At 41.3% G+C, this 21,305-nt stretch overlaps 1 protein-coding gene across 1 annotated transcript; it reads right to left on the bottom strand.

Moving 5' to 3' along the window:
- Nucleotides 1–9,300: 9,300 nt before the first annotated feature.
- On the bottom strand, nt 9,301–10,946 carry LOC108784036 (C2 calcium-dependent domain-containing protein 4C-like). The gene is made up of 2 exons (XM_018552771.1): nt 10,886–10,946; nt 9,301–10,613 (listed from the first exon to the last, which is right to left on the bottom strand). The coding sequence occupies exon 2, from the start codon at nt 10,583–10,585 to the stop codon at nt 9,380–9,382; it is 1,206 nt and encodes a 401-aa protein (XP_018408273.1). The 5' UTR covers nt 10,586–10,613; nt 10,886–10,946; the 3' UTR covers nt 9,301–9,379.
- Between the last annotated feature and the right edge of the window lie 10,359 nt (nt 10,947–21,305).

The raw sequence follows: 21,305 nt of genomic DNA on the forward strand, positions 1-21,305 counted from the left end.
GGTAGAAAAAACATTCGAACACAAGGGGCAAAGGGGGTTCTTCTCAGTTCGCGTGGTTAGGGTCTGGAACTCGCTGCCTCAAGCGGTAATTTCCGCAATTAATCTGGAATCATTCAAGAGGCTTTTGGATGATTTCCTGAGAGACCGTAATGTACAAGGGTACAGGTACTCTTAAGAATGAGAACACTCATGGACCTATACACACACACACACAACAGGTTGGACTTGATGGACTTATGTCTTTATTCAACCTCAAATACTATGTAACTATGTAACAGAGGGTGCATTAATATAAAAAAATATTTCAAAGCTTTTTCAATCACATTTTTGTTGTCTGGGAGGAGCATCCTAGAGACATTATTACGCCACAAATAAACATCCGGACATATAGGGCGATCGGATATGGATATTGACGCCGGTGCATGATCTGACCATGTAATATCGCCTATGCGTGATGCATGTACCTGTGTCAATAAGCGTTTATCGACAAATATGAAGTTGATTCTGGAATAGGAAGTATGTGGAGCTGAAAAGAAAGTATAGTCTCTCTCTGAGGCATGCATGCAGCGCCATACATCAAACAGAGATTCTTCGGTCATAAGTTGTTGCATATTGGGTGAGTGACGCTTAATTGGATTCGATGAGTCTAGGGCGGCATCCATAGTCATGTTAAAGTCACCACATAGTACCGCATGTCCCTGGCGGAGTGTAGACAGCTTTCTGAACATCTTGTGTAAGAAACAAATCTGGTGAGTAATAGATGTGTACAGGCACACGATGGTATAGATTGAGGAGTTAATGTTGCATACCAGTATAAGGTAACGGCCTTTGGGGTCACTGTAGAATGTTATTTCTGAAAAGGTAACCGTGTCTTTCACCGCGAGCATCACACCTCTCGTTTTGTTGGGGGAGTTAACAAAGTATGTGTGCGGGAAATGTTTATGAGAACATTGTGGAGTGTGAGAGAGAGAAAAGTGCATTTCTTGGACGCATATGACATCCGCACGGAGGGATTGGGCCTCAAGCCAGAGACTTCTTCTCTTGGCAGGATGATTAAGGCCTTTGGCATTAAGAGTCGCTATGTTAATAGGCATGTGGGGACTGTAACAGCTTGCGTGGTGTATGCGTTGTACTCACAACATTGGAGGCAGCAAACGGGGAGTAGGCGATCGACAGCAGGTAAGTCCTCGGTGGATGGAAGGTAGGCGATTCTACTGAGAAGCGCAGCATCGATTGGACGTAGGCGTGGAAGTTCCTTGATTGGCTTGGGGGTAGAAATTAACATAAAAAAGGAATGGTAAGGTTAAACTGTAAACAAGTAAAAACAGGATCCCAGGATGGGATCGTACTGCACCGTTGCAGGCTGTGCAACATGGGGGGGGAGGGGGGTATCACAGCAGTGAGCAATGTGGCATTAGATATATAGGCGGAATAGTCCAGACACTCATCCAGCACCATTTTCCTCAGCTCTAGTGTTATGATTGCATCGTGGAGAGCGCCAATCAGAGGAGAAGCCACGTGGGGAGGCATTTGGCCTAGGGGCGGATTCGGCAGATGGACTAATGTCCCATTTCTTGAGGAGACATAAGCCTTGATCTGGGGACATCATGGTGTAAGTATCATCACCTCTGGTTATAAGAAGCTTGACCGGGTATCCCCATTTGTAGCGTATTTGGTGGAACCTCAGAGCTTTGGTGACTGGGAGTAGGCGTCTCCGGAACAACATGGTGTGTTGAGACAGATCCGTGAAGAATTGTAGGTGAATGTATTGTTTGGGGATATGGGTGGTATCCCTAACCACTTGTAGTAGTTTGTCCTTTATGTGGAAAAAGTGCATAAGTAGTAGAACGTCTTGTGGTACCTTGTCTGGCAAGAACGAGGGTTTAGGGAGGCAATGTATGCGATCGATAGTGAGATCAATGGTAGCCGCCTCTGGGAGTACCTGTTGGAATAGGGTCTGGACGTAGTGGAGAAGGTCACTTTGGGGGACCGATTCCGGTATGTCGTGTATTTTAATATTGTTACGGCGTGATCTGTCCTCAAGATCCGCCATTTTAGCTTTCATCCAGTCTATATCATCCTCTCCAGCATTGTGGGAGTCCACTAGATTATTAAAGGTGTCAGCAAATTCACCCATTTTGTCTTCCACATGGGATACTCTGTCCCCTAGTTGATTAAGATCTGATTTAAATTGGGATACAAAGGTTTGCATGTCGCTGGTTAGAGAGCTCCTTAATGAGATTAACATATCTCGGGGGGTGGAATCAGAGATAGGTTGATGAGAGATAGGAAAAGCTTCTAAGGCCTCTATCAGCTCTCTGTTATCTTTTGAAGATGAGTTAAGTCTGCTTACCTCATGTTGGGCCTCTGTCTCTGAGGAAAGCAGCGGCCTCGATTTGGCAGGGCTCCGGTTTTCGGATGGCGTACCGCGGGCCGATGACGTCGCCGAGCCAGTCTCTGAGTGTGGGGACATAGAAGGTCCTTCAGAGGGGCGAGAGGTCGCGAGGCCCGATGGGGCCATCTTGGCCTCGTTTGCGGGACGGAACGGCGAAAAAGTCCGTGAGCCGGCGAGGTTGGGAGCCGTTTTTTTTTTCTTTGACATCTCCACTGGGTAGTAGTAGAGGTGTAGTGGCCCGGGATTGTCGTTAGGATTGCTGATTGTAGCTTTGGGTAGCCTCTAGGCGCGATGCTGCACGGAGCTTATGAGGGGGTGTTTTCCAGTGCCATTTGGGTGCCAAGAAAACAAGGTACCCAAACTGTAGCCAATACCTTGTTCCTACAATATGCTGACTGTGGCACCGTAGTATAGTATCGGAGGCCAATTTGGTGGAGGTAATCTTTGAAGAAGTACTTTTCTCTGTGTTCTGGAGACATTCTGTCCTGGGGGAAGTATATGTGTTAAGGTCAGTGTATCATGGCTTCTCTTACTGATTCTGCTACTATCAGGGGTTTTGATCGCCAGTATACTACAGACGTGCACCAACACCATCTAGTGATTTTGGCTTTTACTACTAGTTAGTAGTTACTTATTACCTTAAGTCCTATATAAGGTAGTACTCAGCTCTAGCAAGGTGCCTGAGCAATAAACCTATTTTTGAGACACTTTTCCTGGGAGCCCGATTACTTTAATTTCCCTCTTGATCCTTTTCCTCATTCCATGACAACTTGGCTTGGCTCTGACCATGATTCCTGCTGCCTGCTCTGACTACTGTCTCTATTTGACTTTCCCTGTTTGCTACAAGCCTCTGACCTCTTGTTTGTCTTACCTCATGTTTCTGTATTTTGTTTCACTTCTGGCAGCTGTAGCCAGTTTGGTTGTATTCAAGGGCTGCAACCTGGGACTCCACAGCAAACCCTATCACTCTTTGAGGGATGCACTGAAAAAACATAGGGAAGTTTCTGAGATCCTGCATCTCAGGCCCTTCTTAGGCGGCTTCTTAGATCCTGTGCCTAGGCCTACAGTCTCCTGGAAATTAACTCACTGTGGCTTTCATGACTCTTGTGCTGTGACTTTGTGCTCTTTCATATTCCACAACCACAGGAATTTTGATGGATTTTACAGTAATGTGCTTAGAGCTCACTGAGTTCCGCAGCATAAATTAAGTTGTGTTCTTTTAACCTTGTATCCAGCTGTGCTATTAAAATATCTGTGTTGTGAAAAGTGAAGTGAGTGTCAGTTGAGTGATGGAAGTTTTGCCAGATACAAGGTGAGAAGGAACAATATGAAAGTGGCTACACTGAGTTGAGACAGTATACAGTTCAGGTATGGTGCTCGTGTAAAGATTCTCCATAGATAGGACTTCTGGAAGAGGTAGGAGGCTTCCCGTGATGAGTAATGAGATAAGTGGGTAAAAGCTGGTCTTTGCAAATATAGGGTTGAGTCTCGGACAACCCCACTTAAACAATACCCATGGAGCATGCTTTGATCTCCTAAGTTGGGAAGCTTATACCTGTGGAAGAATGAGGCGAGCATAACCAGACACCTCTGATGCTGGCATATACGAGTGAAAAGAATAGCGATTGACCAAAATGATCTAATGTGCTGCTGTCTCACACAGTCTTTTAGTGCCTACAGACTACAGAATAATTTTCTATCTGGCTGCAATCTGTGGTGATCATTTCATATCCCTTGCCACATAGTATGTGTGGCAGATTAAAATCAGATAAAATAATTACTGAATCACAATAACCATGTAATCTATATATTTTATTTTGGAACATAAACAGGATACTTTGTCAACTATTCACTGGAACTACAGATAGTGGTAATTTGTACATGCAACTGTTCTCCTCAAGTGACACTAAACTCAGGAGTTAAATCTTAAAAATGCACTCAAGTACCCTATTTAAAAAATAGCTGATTTGTGTATCACTCGGCTGTAGATACTCAAATCCTCTCTGAATTAGTCCTTCCTTCTGGAGGGTGGCTACTTCTGTTCCCCATGGTCCCTGTGTGTGTTGTAAAGTAGCCACCGCTCCAAGCTCGCTCCCGAGATGCACTACAATCTCACGTTTAGTTTACTAATTTGTATTGAGATTGTAGTCTATCACAGGAGCAAGCTTGGAGCGGGGGCTACTTTACAAAACACACAGGGACCATGGGGAACAAAAGTAGCCACCCTCCAGAAGGTAGGACAGTGTCAGCACCAATTCAGAGATGATTTGAGGATCTACAGCTGAGTGATACACAAATAAGATACATTTCTGTTAATAGGGTACTTGAATGCATTTTTAGGATTTAACTCCTGAGTTTAGTGTCACTTTAACTACTTGGAAGTAAATTTCAACCCAAAAACTGTGGAGGTATCATTGTTTGGTAACAGCAAATGTAATGAGGTGAAAACATATAAATAATGAAAAACAAAACATTGGCTTAAATAAGAGAAAAAGGGCATTCAGACTGTACAGTGACAATGTCATTATTGCATGTTGGCTTGTTTTAAAAAACGTGAGCTGGTGTAATTAACAGTGGCACGTGCTTTGTCACTTGAAAGTGTTTACCTTGTGCTAAAAATATTTATATTACCAAGGGTGTGTCTTCACTGGGGTAAATAATGCCACATTTTCATTTTCTGGCAGTGTCACAGAGCAAAAAACAATAAGAACAATCAGTGCTAGAAAAAGCCTAAAGTGCATGTAAACTCTAACAATGAACATGTCTTTTTGGCACCCATTTGGTCCTTAAAATATGCCATTGAAAGCATTTTGTTATATCTGTTCACTAGATGCAAAAAAAACAAACCTACTGGTACAGTATGTCAGAAATGTTGTGCGTTAATAACTTCCTATCCTCTGCATACATAACCATTGTAATTAATATCAGAGATCCAGATGTTAGTACATCTGCTATATTAGCTGAAATGATTCAGGACATGTCAGTTACTAAAAATCCTTCTACTAAAAAAAATATTAAGGTCGTTTTGATTGATTTTCCCCCCATTTATATTTGCTTGCTGGAAACTAATATATATATATCAGTATGAACAAGCATGCAAAATAATATTGCCAGTGATGGAGAGTAAGCTGAACTTTAATAAATGGGGCATATAGAAGGATGATGAAAAAGCTTGAAGAGAAAATGAGGCCAACCCTTCTATTATGTTTCTTGTCTCTGTTGTACCTCTACCTCAGGTTTCTCAAGCCATGGCAAGCCTTCTGGCCTTCTTAGGGTGCATTGCAATTTTTGCTAAGAATCAGGCCTTTTCATAGTGCAGGCAGGCCAGCCGCCAACACCATGGAAACAAATGACACTAATCCAGGGATGGTGGGATTAATTAAAAAAAGGATGGACGTTTGCTTCTATCCAGGCCTCCCATTGTTTGCCATGCTGCCGCAGCTCCTGTTGTTATGGTAGGACTCTGATGTGAAGGGGGACTGAACAATCGGATGTGAAGGGAGCTCCTGATGTGAAAGGGGGGACTCTGATACAAAAGGTGGACTCTGATGTAAAGGGGGGCTTATGATCTGAAAGAGGGGATTCTGATGTGAAGGGAGGGGGCTTTGATATGAAGGGGCTTCTGATATGAAGGGGAGCTCCTAGTGTGTTGATGTGAAAGAAGAGGTTGCTGATGTGAAGCGGACTCCTTATGTGAAGGGAGACATCCCATGTAAAGGGGGTCTCTGATGTGAAGAGGCTCCTAATGAGAAGAGGGGTTCCTGATGTGGAGGGGGAACACCACAATTTCCGGTCTGATATGGATTTTGGAGGGGCCACACAAAGTTTTTACATTTTAGACTGGGGTGCTTTGCGATTTTGCATACTTTTAAAGGGTGCCTTGATTGAAGGTTAAGATATGCTGCTCTAGCTAAATACAAAGAGCAGAGCTAACTTCTAAAATATCAACAGCAACCTCTGCACTGCAAGGGATAACTGCTCATTAATGTCCAGGGGACCTGTGTAAAGCACTTTTACTTATCTGATCTCCGCTCCCATTGACTCCAAAATCGGCACCCGCAGCCCCTTTCCAATGTCATCAAGTACAGTGTGCAGCCCATAGACCTGCATTATACCTGAGGAGCCGGAGCGGAGGGGAGAGAGGCGAAATGCAGGAGGAGCTGGGATTATTTATGTATAATTCTTCTTCACAAGATCCCTAGATATAAATGAGCAGTTAAGCATGGGAGTTTTAGTTTTACCCAGAAATATGCCCTTGTTCACACTTCTGTGCAGAGGTGCTACAGAGTGGGCTTGTGCTGCGCTCTGGTAGGGCAGCTTACCCATTTGAATAGGCTACCTACTACAGATAAATCTGCATGTGCGCCTTTTCTGTAAATCACATTGCATAGTAATAGTCTACCATGCAATGTGGTGCAATACAAGTTACATACAATGGGTAGGTGCATTGTGGTGCCATTAAGAAATAATCTTCTATGGCATAGATGAGAACAAAGGCTTAACTTCACAGTGAATCACTCTTTTTACTTATAGTCAGCAGTTGAATGTGTGGGGGGAGTTAAAAATTGCTCTTGCACAAGGCCACCTTGATAACTTGGTCTGTTGCTGATTTAATATGTTTGAATTTTGAATATGTTTTGATATGTCAAATACAATAACCCATAGTGACTAGATTTCACCTTTTGCCAGTTTAGATAAATTGCATTTCTGATATCTCCTATGGATCACTGTACCCCATGCATTGTTACCAACTGTTGACTGCAGATAAAGGGCAGAATGTTTATTTATCATGGATGTCTTATTACAGTGGAATTTCAGCTATTTTTTCTTTTTGAGGGAAAGATCCTTGCCAGGGTCCTATTCCTCTCTGTGTCCCTTTTGGGGGAAATTAACTTATCCCTTTACTGAACTTGCACATTGGGGCAGGAAATGTCCCAACTTCACTAGGGCAGAAAAGGTCCCCAGCACAGACAGCAGTAAAGGTATGAAATCCAAATTACACTGCGCTTGAGTGAGTGATCTATATAAAATGTGATACGGATCTAAAAAATTGTGTCTTTGATGCAGTTTTCTCAGAAACCACTGCATTCAAGTGTGGGATATAATAAAGTGATAAATATCTACAAGAAAATACAATCTCGGCAAAGGTACAAACCTGTGATGTACACAAGTTGCGTGCGTGCGTGTGCGTGTGTGTGTGCGCGACCACTGATTTATATTATATACCTCATATTAAAGGAACCTGAAGGAATATGGAGGCTGCCACTGCTGACTGCTCCTTCTGAAATAGTAGTTATCTGCCTGTTATGATGATGCACTTGCTCCAAAACATTTTGAATCACTGATACAGAACAAGTAGCAGATTAGAATTTCTGATGTCACCCTGACTTTCCTGATCTACACAACTGTTCTGGGTCAGTCTCTCAAAAAGATTTTAAAGCAGTCATTCAGGCAACTGTAATTTTTAGAAACAGAACATCAATGGCTCCGTCCATATTTCTCTTACTACAGGATCACTTTATAAGTGGCACCTTTGACATATGGCTATGTGATGTGTGGAGGCTTTTGTGCTTCCATTCTGTGTGCTCTGATGTTGATTTGAGCCTGGTTGAGAAGGGTTAATATAGTGTTACTAAGTGACAGTGTTCATGCCTCCTCCTCGTGAATATGGATGATACGTGTGGAAAGAAAATCCAGACTGTCGTTTATTATTAGGCAGGAAAATAACATACTGAGCATCACCTCTGTCAATATTTACTTCCCGCTTATAAATCTTACAGCAGAGACGCACACACATGAGCCAAAGCAGATTTACAAGGGATGCCACATGCATGATATTCCTGTGTTCTGCACTAACTACGTTTTTTTGTTTCCATATAAAGCAGAACCATCTGAACTGCAACACCAGAGATAATGAATAACAGGAACAGATGTTAAAGAAAAATACTCAAATGCCATTCTTAAAATAGTTTATTAGTTTAAACATATAAAAATAAATGATATTCTTTATGGGTCGTCTTTATATAATATATTAATTCTGACACATATTACACAACATATATGTTATATAAACATATGATACATTTAAAGGAATAACAAAAATACAATTTAAAAGGCATTTAATGTTAAAACACAAATAAATAAATATCCAAACATACACCTAACAAGCTTATTGGTGTGCAAATGATACTTCCCAATTACAGGTTGGCAAAGTTACAAGGTTGTTCTGCATGCTAATTCTATAAATAATTATAGTAGCATAGCAGAAGCAGGCAAGACAAGGGCTAACAGGGCTATCAAACACTTTATCAAGTGAAATACTGAAACAAGTGTATAGTCAGTCTGAGCAAAGTCATCTACAAAATTGCAGTGCTACTAGACTAGACTAGCATTTAAACAGCCTTAGACAAGCTGTGCCTCTCTAGCTGTGCTGGAACTACAATGCCCAGCATGTGCATGGCAGGGATTGCTGAACCATGAAGTTAATCTACAGCTGCAGAGCCACAGATTGCTAAAACAAAACATTAGTACACTGCCTGCAAATTACATATGGAGATTTTTGAGATGTGAGTGCAAAAATAATAAATGACAGTTCTCAGATGTTGAAACACAAAGATTTAGCAGATACTGCATGAGACTGATTAACACGTGTACAAGGTGGCTTTTGTGATTTCAATACAATGGCTGTCCTTTGATTTATTAGATAGCAGTCCAAAATGAGCACCAACCCACCTGCACATATAAAAAATGCCAAGGTATACAAGTGTTATTTCAAGCCCTATAGTTGACATCTTGAAACACTAAATTTTTAAATAAATACTTTGTTACGTTAATACCCCTCATTGGATCTTTAAGGAGGATTTATATAGGAGAAATGTCTATATTTTTTGCCATTTTTTCTGCCATTGTCAGTTGGTAATGATAATGAATTTGTTCTTAGTTTAAATAAAGTGCTTTGAACTGTTAGATATTGTTTCCTCTTCTTTACAGGGATAATATGCTAAGCAGAGGAAGTTCACTTTGGCCCAGGACACAGTCTCTCTTCATTCCGAATGTTTTGTTGATGGTTTTAATCTTCAGGCAGCAGCTCTGCAGTTTTGTCTGTGGCAAGTTCTCAAAGAAAAAGTCCTCATTAAAGATTGGGTTTCTGCTTCTTCTTATAACGGTGCTTCTCTGCTTCTGCTGCTTCCCCGGAGTAATTGACAATGCCACAAAGCAATTGATTGTTTTTGGGTCAGTATGTGCATTGTAAAGTCCTTCTATGCTGATGAGTCGAACACGTAGCCTCTGTGCTGCATCACAATATTCTGTAGATAAACGCATGGAAGCCCCATTCTCAAGCAACACTGTGTTTTCTGCTACAAAGCTGCCTCTGGAATACAAAAGATCCATTGGAAACACAGAATCCATCATCCCATCAGAAACCCTGCGAATTATATTTGGGCTGCTGTCTGTGGAACTGCACTCATCAGCAGACAGTGAGTTGTTTCTAGAAAGGCTTCCTTTTTTCTTCAATGCTCTAGAAAACAGTCTGTCCTGACTGATGGCTTTCAGGAAAGAGGTACCCCGTGGTGGAGATCTGTGAAGCAAAGGGGAGCTAAATGGAGAAGAGTCTGTTGAAGAGGAGGTTTCGCTGTCCAAGGTTCCGGAACGACTTAGTGACATCAGCTTTAATGTCCTGAAGCTGCTGTAGGATACCCTTGGGCAATTGGTGGTTAGAGAACGAGGTCTGTGTAACAGAATTGAAAGGCTGGCAGGATCATCATGGAAAAGAGATTCCTTTCTCCTGGTGTTGGGGCTTTCCAGCAAGGTGCAGAATCCATAGGAAGTATGGGCCTTAGGAAGATGTGGTAGAGACAAGGCTGCTTGTGCCTGAGGGTCTGCATTTGTACTTTCATCCTCCATAGGCTCATCGGCACTGTCCACTTGTATGATATGTGTCTCTGGTGTACTACAGGCTCTAAAAGCAGCTCCACTAAGGTCTGGTACAGACCTGTAGAGAGACTTCAGTCTTACCCCTCTTGGAGTTGAAAGTAGAGGAGGGATACAGAACTCTGGAATTCTGTCTGGGGTTAGCACATTGGGGCAACGTATAGGGCGCTGCTTTTTGTCCACGATTGCCCCTTTCATTGTCAAGTCAGCCACCTGTCCGTGCATTTCAGGTACCTTCAGCTTGTCCAACAGCCACATATGTCCAGATGGGAGAAAAACAATGATCCTGTAATGATAACATAAAATTAGGCATGTCAAGCTTTGTACAACTGTCCGTAATATGACACACACTGTTTAAAACGTAAATGTTGAAGTCAAATGTGGAACAGCAGAATTAAGTACAGAATTTTCTGTAACTGTTCCTTGATTTGTATTGCACACTTATCTAGAGGCTATTTAGGTATTACTATTTTAGATTATGATGAATTCACTTTATATGAAATATAATCAAATATGGCAGTTATTTACTAAATAAGCAGTCAGTGTTGAAGAAATTACCTTCTGCAATGCTGAAGTCACCCAGAAACAACTTCTGCACGATTCTAAGTTCCAGTAACAAGGATAACTGTGCTGTTTAGCCGTAAGCAGTGAGTGAGCTTAGCTGCTGACTTCACCTGCTTTTATAGCTGAATTGGGCTTTGTTCCAGCAAATCAGCAGCAAGTGGGTGGCGTAGATCTTCCACAGGAAAGAGACACAAGGAAATGTAGTGACACAACAGAGCGTTGTGATAAGAACAACACATACACTGTCAGGTCTATAATAATTACAGACGTTTGTTGCACTTGTTAAAATGTGTAAATTAAAAGAAAAAATTGCTTTAGCACTAACACATAAGACGAAGCCTTTAGCAACTACAATGCAAATCTCTTTATCCATTCAGTAACACGCGGAGATACAAGGCATGGTAACATTAAAAAGATCATTAAAGGATGCAAGATTAGTTTCTGTATTATATACTATAATGTCAGTGGCAATGTCTAAAGATGTTCAGTTTTAGTCCTAAGTTACTGAGATAGAGCATTGCTGTCCAAAATCTTTATTTTCTTTCTTTGGTTTATTAGAAATCATACTATGAAAATTAGTTAAACAGTTCTTTATTACAGGTACATACTTTCCACAAGGGAGCCTTGGTACAGCGATGATGTTATAAGAGCATCATGGAGTAATGTCAATGTGAGCACTATAATGTTACACTGCATGCATGTGGATAACATTTGCATGCATGGCTGTCCCAACACTATTTGCTGCCTGAGGTGCATTTGAGGTGCTGCCATTGCATGCTTGTTCCAGGGGGAGGGGGTGCTATCAGCTAATGGTTGTCTGGGGGGGAGGGGTGCTGTCAGCGGCTCTGTCCGGTGTCCCGTCCAACTCACTGACGTCACTGGTTGCCAGGAGCTCAGTGGGTTGCCAGCCAAACACCATCCCACTCAGCTCCTGGAAACCAGTGACATCAGTGAGTTTTGCAGGAAGCTGGACAGAGCGTCAGAGGTTGCTAAGAAAAAAAAGCACCTGTGTACAGCTTTTAATGTTTTTTTGCACATTTGTAAAAAAAAATCGCTTGCTTGAGCATTTTTGTTTTAGTTACTGGAAAGCTAGTTACTATGAGGAGAGGACCATTATTGATGAAATCGTATGGTTTTCAGGCGTTTTTTCAGAAGCTTACATTGAAGTCATTTTGGGGCCAAAAATGTACAACCATACCACAAAGAAGCTCCTGTACATTTTCTGAGCGTTGAGCGAAAGCAAAGCCCATTCCGATGTAAACGGGCACAATAGAATAACTTGGAAATTTGAATGTCAAGTGTTGAAGCGCTTCTGAAAGTGCGCTTCATATAGCTTAGATGTAAATGTCGGCTAAAGGATGGTTGAAGAATAGGGGTCGGGGGGTGCAGGGTCACTTTTAGTCCTGTTTTAAGCACTGAAGCCCCATGTAGGGTACTATGTGGCTCCAGGTCCCAAATGTTTTTTTTTTAAAAAAGCACTTTAACATAGACATCTTTCTAAGATTTATGACAGTTATCGTAAAAAACGTAATTGTCAAAACAATAATACTTTCAGAAACAAGGTAATACATATGTGTCTTAAGAATATGTTCTGTTGCTGTACCCAGTCACCACTGAAATAAAGGAAACATATCCTACACTAAAAGATTGCCTGCTCTGCTACCCTGGATTACTAGTAAACAAGGAAAGTAAAAGGAAATACCACTGTTGATAACTGCTACCAAAATAGGTCTAAGGGGACATCTAGATATGGGAACTGGTGTCCCTATGACAGCTGTCAAACATGGAATTTGCCTGATCTCTAAGGATATTTCCTCTCACTTCCTGCTATGTTTCAAGGACAGAATTTCCCTAAAAGGGACCCAGACTGCAAGAATCTCCTCATTTTTAATTGGACCCCCTCTCTTTATCAATATTTACGAATAGAGCAAATACCTTATTTTGTATAATCATGTCAGTGTAACTAAGTTACTTAAAGTGGAAGTAAAGTCAGCAAGAAGTCTACAAAAAAAATCTCATAACCCCATTTACTTGGTAAAGCTGATGCGAAACACTCCATAGACCTGAATATGTACACTTACTTTGTTACTTGGTGTAGTCAGCTCTACCCCCCATGTTATTGAAGCTGGCACCAACTTGTATACAGGCCCTGTGCCTGTTTCCCTATCACGCCTTCCGCCCTCCATGTATAGAAAAATAAGCCATCAGCACACAAGAGGTCCACTTTATCGTCCCGTCTTTAATTTGACGTCAAATAAACATGGTATCCCACGCAAATGCAACGTTTCTGAACCTTATGCGATCCCTTCATCAGGCAAAAACCTCCATGTATGTCAGCAACAAAATCCTGTGCATGCACAGTAGAAGATGATCCAATGCGACTTCAACAAGAAGACATAGATTCACGAGAGAATGCTTATGAGAGAGATCTACTCTGACATCATCCCAGCATAGGTGTTGTTTGATTTTTGGCATGCCAGTGACAAATTGCACAGGCGCCAGTGACGTCACCAGAAAAACAGAATAACTCAGCAACAAATAAGCTTTGGTGGATGAAGATGACAGAAACAAATGTATGTACATAATGCTTTTAAACAAAGACAGCTTGCAATGATGACTTTTCTTTCACTTTAAAAATTGTCCTGCTCCCTTTTTTATTTCTTCACTTGGTTTTAATAGCATAATGCTGCCTTTTGTGAGAAATACTGTGATCAATAGCAAAGTGTAGTCTATATTATGTTAGACTGCCACCTGCAGGTCAGAGAGAAATATTTGGTAAATATGTAGAACAAGGCACATTCACTGGCTTAGAGTCAACCTCTTTCATTGGATTTTGAAAGAATATTACAGAGGGTCACTGTCAGTAAATGCAAAATGAATTGTCAGTAAATATGTTGTAAATACTTGAAATCACTTTGATAAGATTGGCTATCATATAATTTGTTTTATTTTATTTTTTCTTCAGAAAATGTATCAATGATAGAAATCCCTGTCCTGGTATAAAAAATAAAAATACTAAATTAAATATTGCTCCCAACTGCCCCTATTTTGGATAGGTCTGTCTGCCTTTTGCAATTCCAATGTTCCTCTTTGCCTTTTCTTAGTTTAACCAATTCTTTTTTTGAATATTAATTTTTTTCTGGTCCTGAGGGTATGCAAGTGTGTCATTTTTCCTCGATAGTCTGTGCTAAAAGATATAGAAAATATTTTAGAAAATATATAATAAAAGTGACACCTCAGTATCATTCTTATGTAGTAAATATAAAAACAATAATGGACCCATCTTAATGCTATTGCTATCAACAAAATGATAAAATATTGATTATCATTCAAACGTTTTTCTAATGATATTAAAATATTTGTCTGATAAGAATGACACTTACCATGAATTTAGATGATATATGTGTGTGTTAGGCACTGCCCTCTAGTGGTAACCAAATTTGATACATTTTTATCATACGCTGCAATAAAAAGACAGTTATAACTAGGGATACCACTTCAGATACCAGTGCCAATACTTGCCATTTTCACGAGAACTACCAGGGTTGCATCGGTTGGAGCTGCGACTGGCTCTAGCACTCCACCACTGTCCTAAAATCATTAGTCTGTATTGTTTTAGAAAAACTGTCACATGACAATAAAAAAAAAGTTATCAGTAAATCGTATCGGCGAGTACTTGGACATGTATCAGTACTTGTACTTGGTCTGGAAAAAAGGGTGTTGGTGCATCCCTAATATATATAGGTACTTAGTATCTGAACATCCCTATATATAACTAATGTGAATCTTTAGTAGTGATGGGCTGAACACACCCGAGTTCGGTTCTAACTAGAACTTTCGAACATGGAAAAAGTTCTAACTCAAACTTAGAACTCAATCCAAGTCTATAGGACCAGAACTCGTAAAATCAAATGCCCCCATTTTGAAGCCTTATAAGCAAGTTATTGGCTATGAAAAGGCTATGGGGATTTGGGCACTGCCCTGGGGGACATGTATCAATGCAAAAAACACTTTTAAAAAAATACAGTTTTTAAGGTATCAGTGATTTTGCCATTGCCTAAAGTGAATCAATAAAAAGGATACATTCCTTTAAATATTGCGCCTGGAGGGGTCCCCTTAAACTGCCTGTAAAGTGGCACATCTGTACGATGTATAGTAGCTGCTGCAGCAAAAATAACATTTATAAAGAAAAAGATTACATTTAAATTGCCGGTAATTGGTTTTGTCTTAATCTTGTAAACAACTGCTTGGGGAGGCAGCCTGTATGAACAAGGTTAGAGATTTTTTGGATAAATTCTGGTGTCTCTTTTGCTGGGTGAAAGTAACAACAGGTGCTTTAATATTGGGCCTTAGTGTTGGTGGTGCCTTCACAATGTAACCCTTCAGAGTTATTCTTCATGAGACCCTGCTCTAAAAATTCAAATGATATATACCTGCCACACAGGTGTGGAAAAAATGGGCCTTTGGTGTTTGTGCCTCCACGCTGTAACCCCTCACAGTTATTGTTGATGAGCGCAGGGATGGGCCCTGCTATAAAAAAATAGAATTATATGAACCTGTCACACACCTTTCTCCTTGTTGGCCTTTCAGACATGATGCAGGGCTTATTATAACATTTTATTAGAGAATGTGGGAAGGGAATTGGTGCTTGGGTGCAATACTTTATTGAATGTGGTGCTTGGTGCACTATAAAAAAAAAACACAGGAAAACGTTACAGAAGGGGGAACACCTGCGACACGGAAGGGGAAACAGCAATAAGGCAGCAAAAGAACCTGCTGCTGAAAAAAAACTACCGATGTTCGAGTCAGACTGTTGTTTGACTCGAACATCAAGCCCATCTTTAAGCGTTAAGGAAAATGCCAAAGGACAGACAGTGGAATTTACTCTAAAAAAGTCCTGTAGAGATTTCTTGGAGAATACATGTTATGTGCTTGCAAAGCAAGGTCAGTTTTTAAAGTGACATTAAAGTCAAATTTTATTTCTCTCCACGTCTCCCGGCCGAAAATCCGTACTGCGCATATGCCCGCCTCAAGATGCTTTGCGGCCACCCAAGCAGTTTCGGATTTTCGGGCTGGAGCACGCGGCGGGTGTCCTCTGTCTCCCCCTCTTCTCTTTCAGTAGGGTTCCTCCAAGACTTTGGACCTCAGACCCCTTCTATTCTCTATCTACACCTCATCCCTGGGTCAGCACATAACCTCCGACAGCTTCCAATTCCATTTATATACTGATAACAGCAGTATAAACTTCCACTTTAATTTTACTGATAACATCCCCAGTTCACCCCTTCTATCTCTTCACGCATCACTAATTTGCTCCCTGACATGAACATGAATGTCACACCCCTTCCTCAAATTCAATTTAACTCAATCTGTCCAAAATGGAGCTCCCTCCCCCAGGTCTCCTACCTCAACTTCTCCATCACAATCACCAGAACAATTATCAACCACTCCCCTCTAGCCAGAGTGCAAAGTGTAATCTTGGATTCTGATCTCTCCTTTAGGCCACACATCCAATCACTCCCCAAATATTGCCGCTTCAACCTCTGCGTCATTTCCAAAATTTGCCCCTCATTAACAAATGACACTACGAAGCTTCTGATTCACTCCCTTGTTATATATCACTTCATTTATTGTAACTCCCTCCTTGTTGGCCTACCTCAACACGGACTATCCCCCCTTAAGTCTATCATGAATGCTGCTCCCAGAATTGTTCACCTTACCAACTGCTCGGTGCCCACCACCCCTATCTGCCAATTCCTCCACTTGCTCCCACTTGCCCAATGAATAAAATTCAAAATACTAACAAAACTTACAAAACCATCCACGACTTGGGCCCAAGCTACATCATTCCCCAACATCTTAAAATATCACCCAAACTGTCCTCTCCACTCCTCCCAAGACCTCCTCCCAAGACCTCTCTAGCTCCACTTTCACCTCCTCCCATGCTCGCCTCCAGGACTTCTACAGAGCCTCTTCCAACCTCTGAAAATTCTATACCCCAATCAGTTTACCTATCTCCTACTCTGTCCACAATTAGGCGATCCCTGAACACTCATCTCTTCAGGAAAGACTATACTGTCTGCGACTAATAAGTTAAGTTATGGTACTAATTCTAAGTTACTTTTGGTTAGTTACCATGTTACTTTTTATTTATTATGTACACCTTAATTTAGGGTGGGACACCTATTATTCAGCAAATTGTTTAGCAACAATGATACAATCAAAATTATTTCTTGGGAAAGCTCAAGAAAGAAATTCAGTATATGGTGGAAATACAACTTTTATGTCCAGCGTAGTCTTTTTTTTAAATCTATCACTTATATGAAATGGCTTTTGATCTACTGGCCAACCAGGATTGCTCTGCATTAGTTCATGTGACTGCACAATGAATGTAATGGCCCTTTTCAACTTCCAAAAAATTTCACTTTCATTTTTATTAGCTGATCTTTATATGCTCAGTTAGCAACCAACAAAAGAAAAACCATACATGTCTAGTGTGAGTACATGTAAGCCATGGTGTCATTTTAATACAAATTTTTATTTATTATTGTAGCAATATTTAAAAACAGTTTTTCTTGTTACTCTTACAGTGTTTGAAAGCTCTTATTTTCAAGACTGCGTTTCAATATTCATTAGAATCGAATTGTTGTCTGGAAGGCAAAACCAACAGTTTCTAACACTGACAATTTGATGCATGAGCCCCATTCAGAGTTTACTATTTTCTGCTAGTCCTAGCAGACTGCCAAACTTGTTTTGAGAGAGAGGAACAGTAAGCCTGGGTTCACACCTAGGCGTATTGCAAAAGCGCGTCTGTCGCACGACCGTCGCGCGGTTTTTTACCGCGATTCGCGGTAAAAAAGTCGCGCGACCGTCGCGCGATTCCAAAGGCTACTTGGCTGTATTCCAATGGAAAACGCCCTACAAAACGGCCCAAAGTAGTGCCTGTACCTTTTCAGACGTGGGCCGTTTTGTAGCGCGTTCGGGACGGACGGAAATAAGGCACGGTGGGAACGAGTCCATTGACTCCAATGCAATTTATATTTTTGAGCGTTTTGTAGAGCGTTCTTCGAGCGTAGAACGCGCTACAAAACGTTCAGGTGTGAACGAGGGCTAATGCACAATTACTGCACTGCACTAATAGGCAGGAAGCATAGCATGCATATGTAAACAGCACAAATGACTACTATGACACTTTCTCTGGAGTGAGAAACACAGAGGAAGAAGAAGCGCCATTTCACGGACTGTGCTGTGAAAAGGAAACATCATGCCTTTCTTTACGATGGTTATAGCCAGAGTCCACTCTATTTCTAACCAAAATTCAGAGACTTTGTTGCGATGTTGCATTTTTATATTAGCATCCAGCTGCATTTCTCTGCCAGAATCATGCTGCCTGTTAGATACATCTGTCTGATACATCAGATTTGTATCGGGTTTTATCATACAGTACGCTGTTTGTACTGTGTTTATCACAGTTTTATTGCAATTGTATACAACATGATTCCTTGTTTTTGTAATCCCCCTATTGTTCCAATTAATTCTACACACAGGTTTGCTTATTGAAGGATATGACGTTTTCTCTGCATGTCACACTGTCCAAAATGCCAAACGGAAATGTGTGATGAGGACAGAACAATGGCTATGCAGATGTAACAGTGAAATCCATGTGGCTGCACTGGAAAATTGCCACAGTGGATGGGTATGAGCTATAATATAGCAAAGGGAACAAGCAGTGGAAAGCAGGATGAAGTGCACCAAGTTCCTACCTTTATAATACCAGCTCAAACACCTTATTTCTTCAAAATAAATGCACACACAATGCACTATATGCAGTGCCAGGACAAGGTCGTTTAGCATCCTAGGACAAAAGACTAAAGTGAGCCTCCCCCCATGAGCAGTTACGGATTTCCCACAAGGCCAACCGAGGCCGGTTCTCAGGGCAGCAGGGAGTAGAGGGGCAGCAGGGGTGTGGAATTCCTATCTCCTGATGCCCGGGACATGCAGTTCTGGGCGCCGGAAGAGTTGTGAACTATTTCAGCAGCATGGGTTTGGAGGTCCTGCTCTTCTTGTGCCATCTCCTGCTAAAGCACCTTATCTGCCCACCTCTCGGACCGGTCATGACTATTTATTAACCAACTGCAGCAGCATTGTTCAATGGAAAGCCACTTGTTTTGTATGGCCCATGGGGCAGAGACAATTAAGCTTGCCATCTGTAGACATCTCTGTCTCTGCGAGCAGTTATCCTCTACAGTGAAAGATATTGGACATCCCACACTGTACAGCTTCCCCTTTAAATCCAGAAGATTATACTTGTCTTGGTTTAAAGTGAAACTCTAGATTTTCGAGTAAACCCCTACCACCCTCAGCACCCCCTCTCTCAGGTGTTTTTATACCTTTTCTCCTTCAATCTTCTTGCCTGTCTGGTGATGTGCATGCATATACACATGGTAATATAGATTCTGCATGCTGGTACGGTATGGTTTCTTTCTATTCTGTGGTATATCATTTGGTTACAGTTTATCTGCCTGTGGTTACAGTGTCCTTGCAAGGTGAGTACAGCTTCTCTTCATATGGCCACAGTGAACTTGCATTTGGTTACAGCATCTCTACATGTGAGCAATATGACATTCTATTCAAGTATGGAATCTCTGGAAATGTGCACTGTGGCATTGAATGTTGGTACTTCATTAGTGTGTATTGGTAAAGTAACTTTGTAAATAGTGTCAGCATCTACTAATGGGCAGAGGGACCTGCATAAGGATTTGCTGCATATGAGCTATCAAGTCGAGTCTACATAACATCTTTGTATGTTACTGGTACATATTACAGTAATACCAAAAGTTGGGAAAGATCATTTCCAGTGTACAAATTATCACCTGATATCTCTACTAGGATTCTTTCCAAGATCCTGGTGAACCAGCTCAGGGCATATCTTCCAACGCTAATCCACCCAGATCAGACTGGATTTATACTTGTTGGAGAAGCTAGAGACAATACTCTCAGAGCTATGAAGATAATTCACTGGGCGTGTTCCCAAACACACCGCAGTTTCTGTCCTCTTTGCTCCACAGACTGTATATAGGCATTTGATAAGGTGGATTGGTTGTTGATGAGAGACCCTTAAGGCACCAGTTTTAGGCCCTAACATGCTGAGCTGGATTATGGCACTTTACACCGATTAGAGAGTTCACATAGGTTCCACCGAAAATAAAGCCTCTGACTATGCAGGTGACATTCTGTTTTATGTCACTGAACTTATCACCTCCCTCCTTAACCTTATGGTAGTGTTATGAGTGTGGGATCCAATAAACTATTGCAATTAATGTTACTGCCAACTGAGGCTGAAGCCACTCATACACTTTTGCTTGGCCAAACCAATTCCTAAAATAGATGGGCATTCAGCTCACTGATGCTCACCACCTGCTCTACTCAGAGAACTATGTTCCATTACATCAAAAAAAGACAGTGAAACCTGGAATAAGGCCTCATGTATGTGGCTGTGTAGAATTAACATTGTTAAAACAAATGTACTACCTAGAGTCCTGTTTCTGCTGCAAATGTTACCTATCTCTCTTCCCAAAACTTTCTTCCATCAGATCAGACATACAATTATGCCCTATATATGGTAGGGGAAACAGCCCAGACTATCCTATAAAATCCTAGCCAGACCAAAAAGGCTAGGCCTCCTGGATATAACATCTTACAATAAAGCAGTTGCCCTGAACCGGAATACATAACTGTAATTTTCATGTAAAACACAAACAATGGTTCTCAATGGAAAAAAAAAACATGGCTTGGCGTAATATAGCTTATGTACCTTGCGTACTGAAGCAAGTTAGGGGACTATCGGAGGGGACCTCCCCTTTGTAGATCCACATGTTAAATATCTGGGATAGACTTAATTAGATGAGCACGTGTCTTTCTTTAAAACATGTGCCACAGATGGGAAGACATGCTTAGGTAAATTTGTCCTCACTCAACAGTTAATCCCTTTCCCACAACTCCGAACACAACATGGGAGATTCCATTTGGATGAATGAAGATACACACAATTGAGCAACTTCATCTCTACCACACAAAACATCAGATCTAATGATTCTCTGGCACTATATGGATCCCTCATATTAGGGAACCCATACACAAGGGTCTTTTATGCCTTTTTTATTGTAGAAATGTATCCTGCTCTGGCAACTGATGGTGGGACTGTACTTCTTCAGGGAATGGGAATCAGATCTAGGCCTTACTTTCTCGGACCCTCAGAAGGCCAAAATCCTCTTCCTGAGCCATTCTTCATCTCTAGCCTCCCGCACACAGCAGTCTTGTTGTAAACTACTCACCAGATCTTATCAAGTTCCAATCAAACTAACCTGCATTTCCTCAGCTATTACTGATGGCTGCTGAAGGGGCTGTAACCAAC

The sequence above is a fragment of the Nanorana parkeri genome, unplaced genomic scaffold (genome assembly GCF_000935625.1).
Source record: "Nanorana parkeri isolate BGI_ZX_2015 unplaced genomic scaffold, ASM93562v1 scaffold97, whole genome shotgun sequence".
Taxonomy (NCBI): Eukaryota; Metazoa; Chordata; class Amphibia; order Anura; family Dicroglossidae; genus Nanorana; species Nanorana parkeri.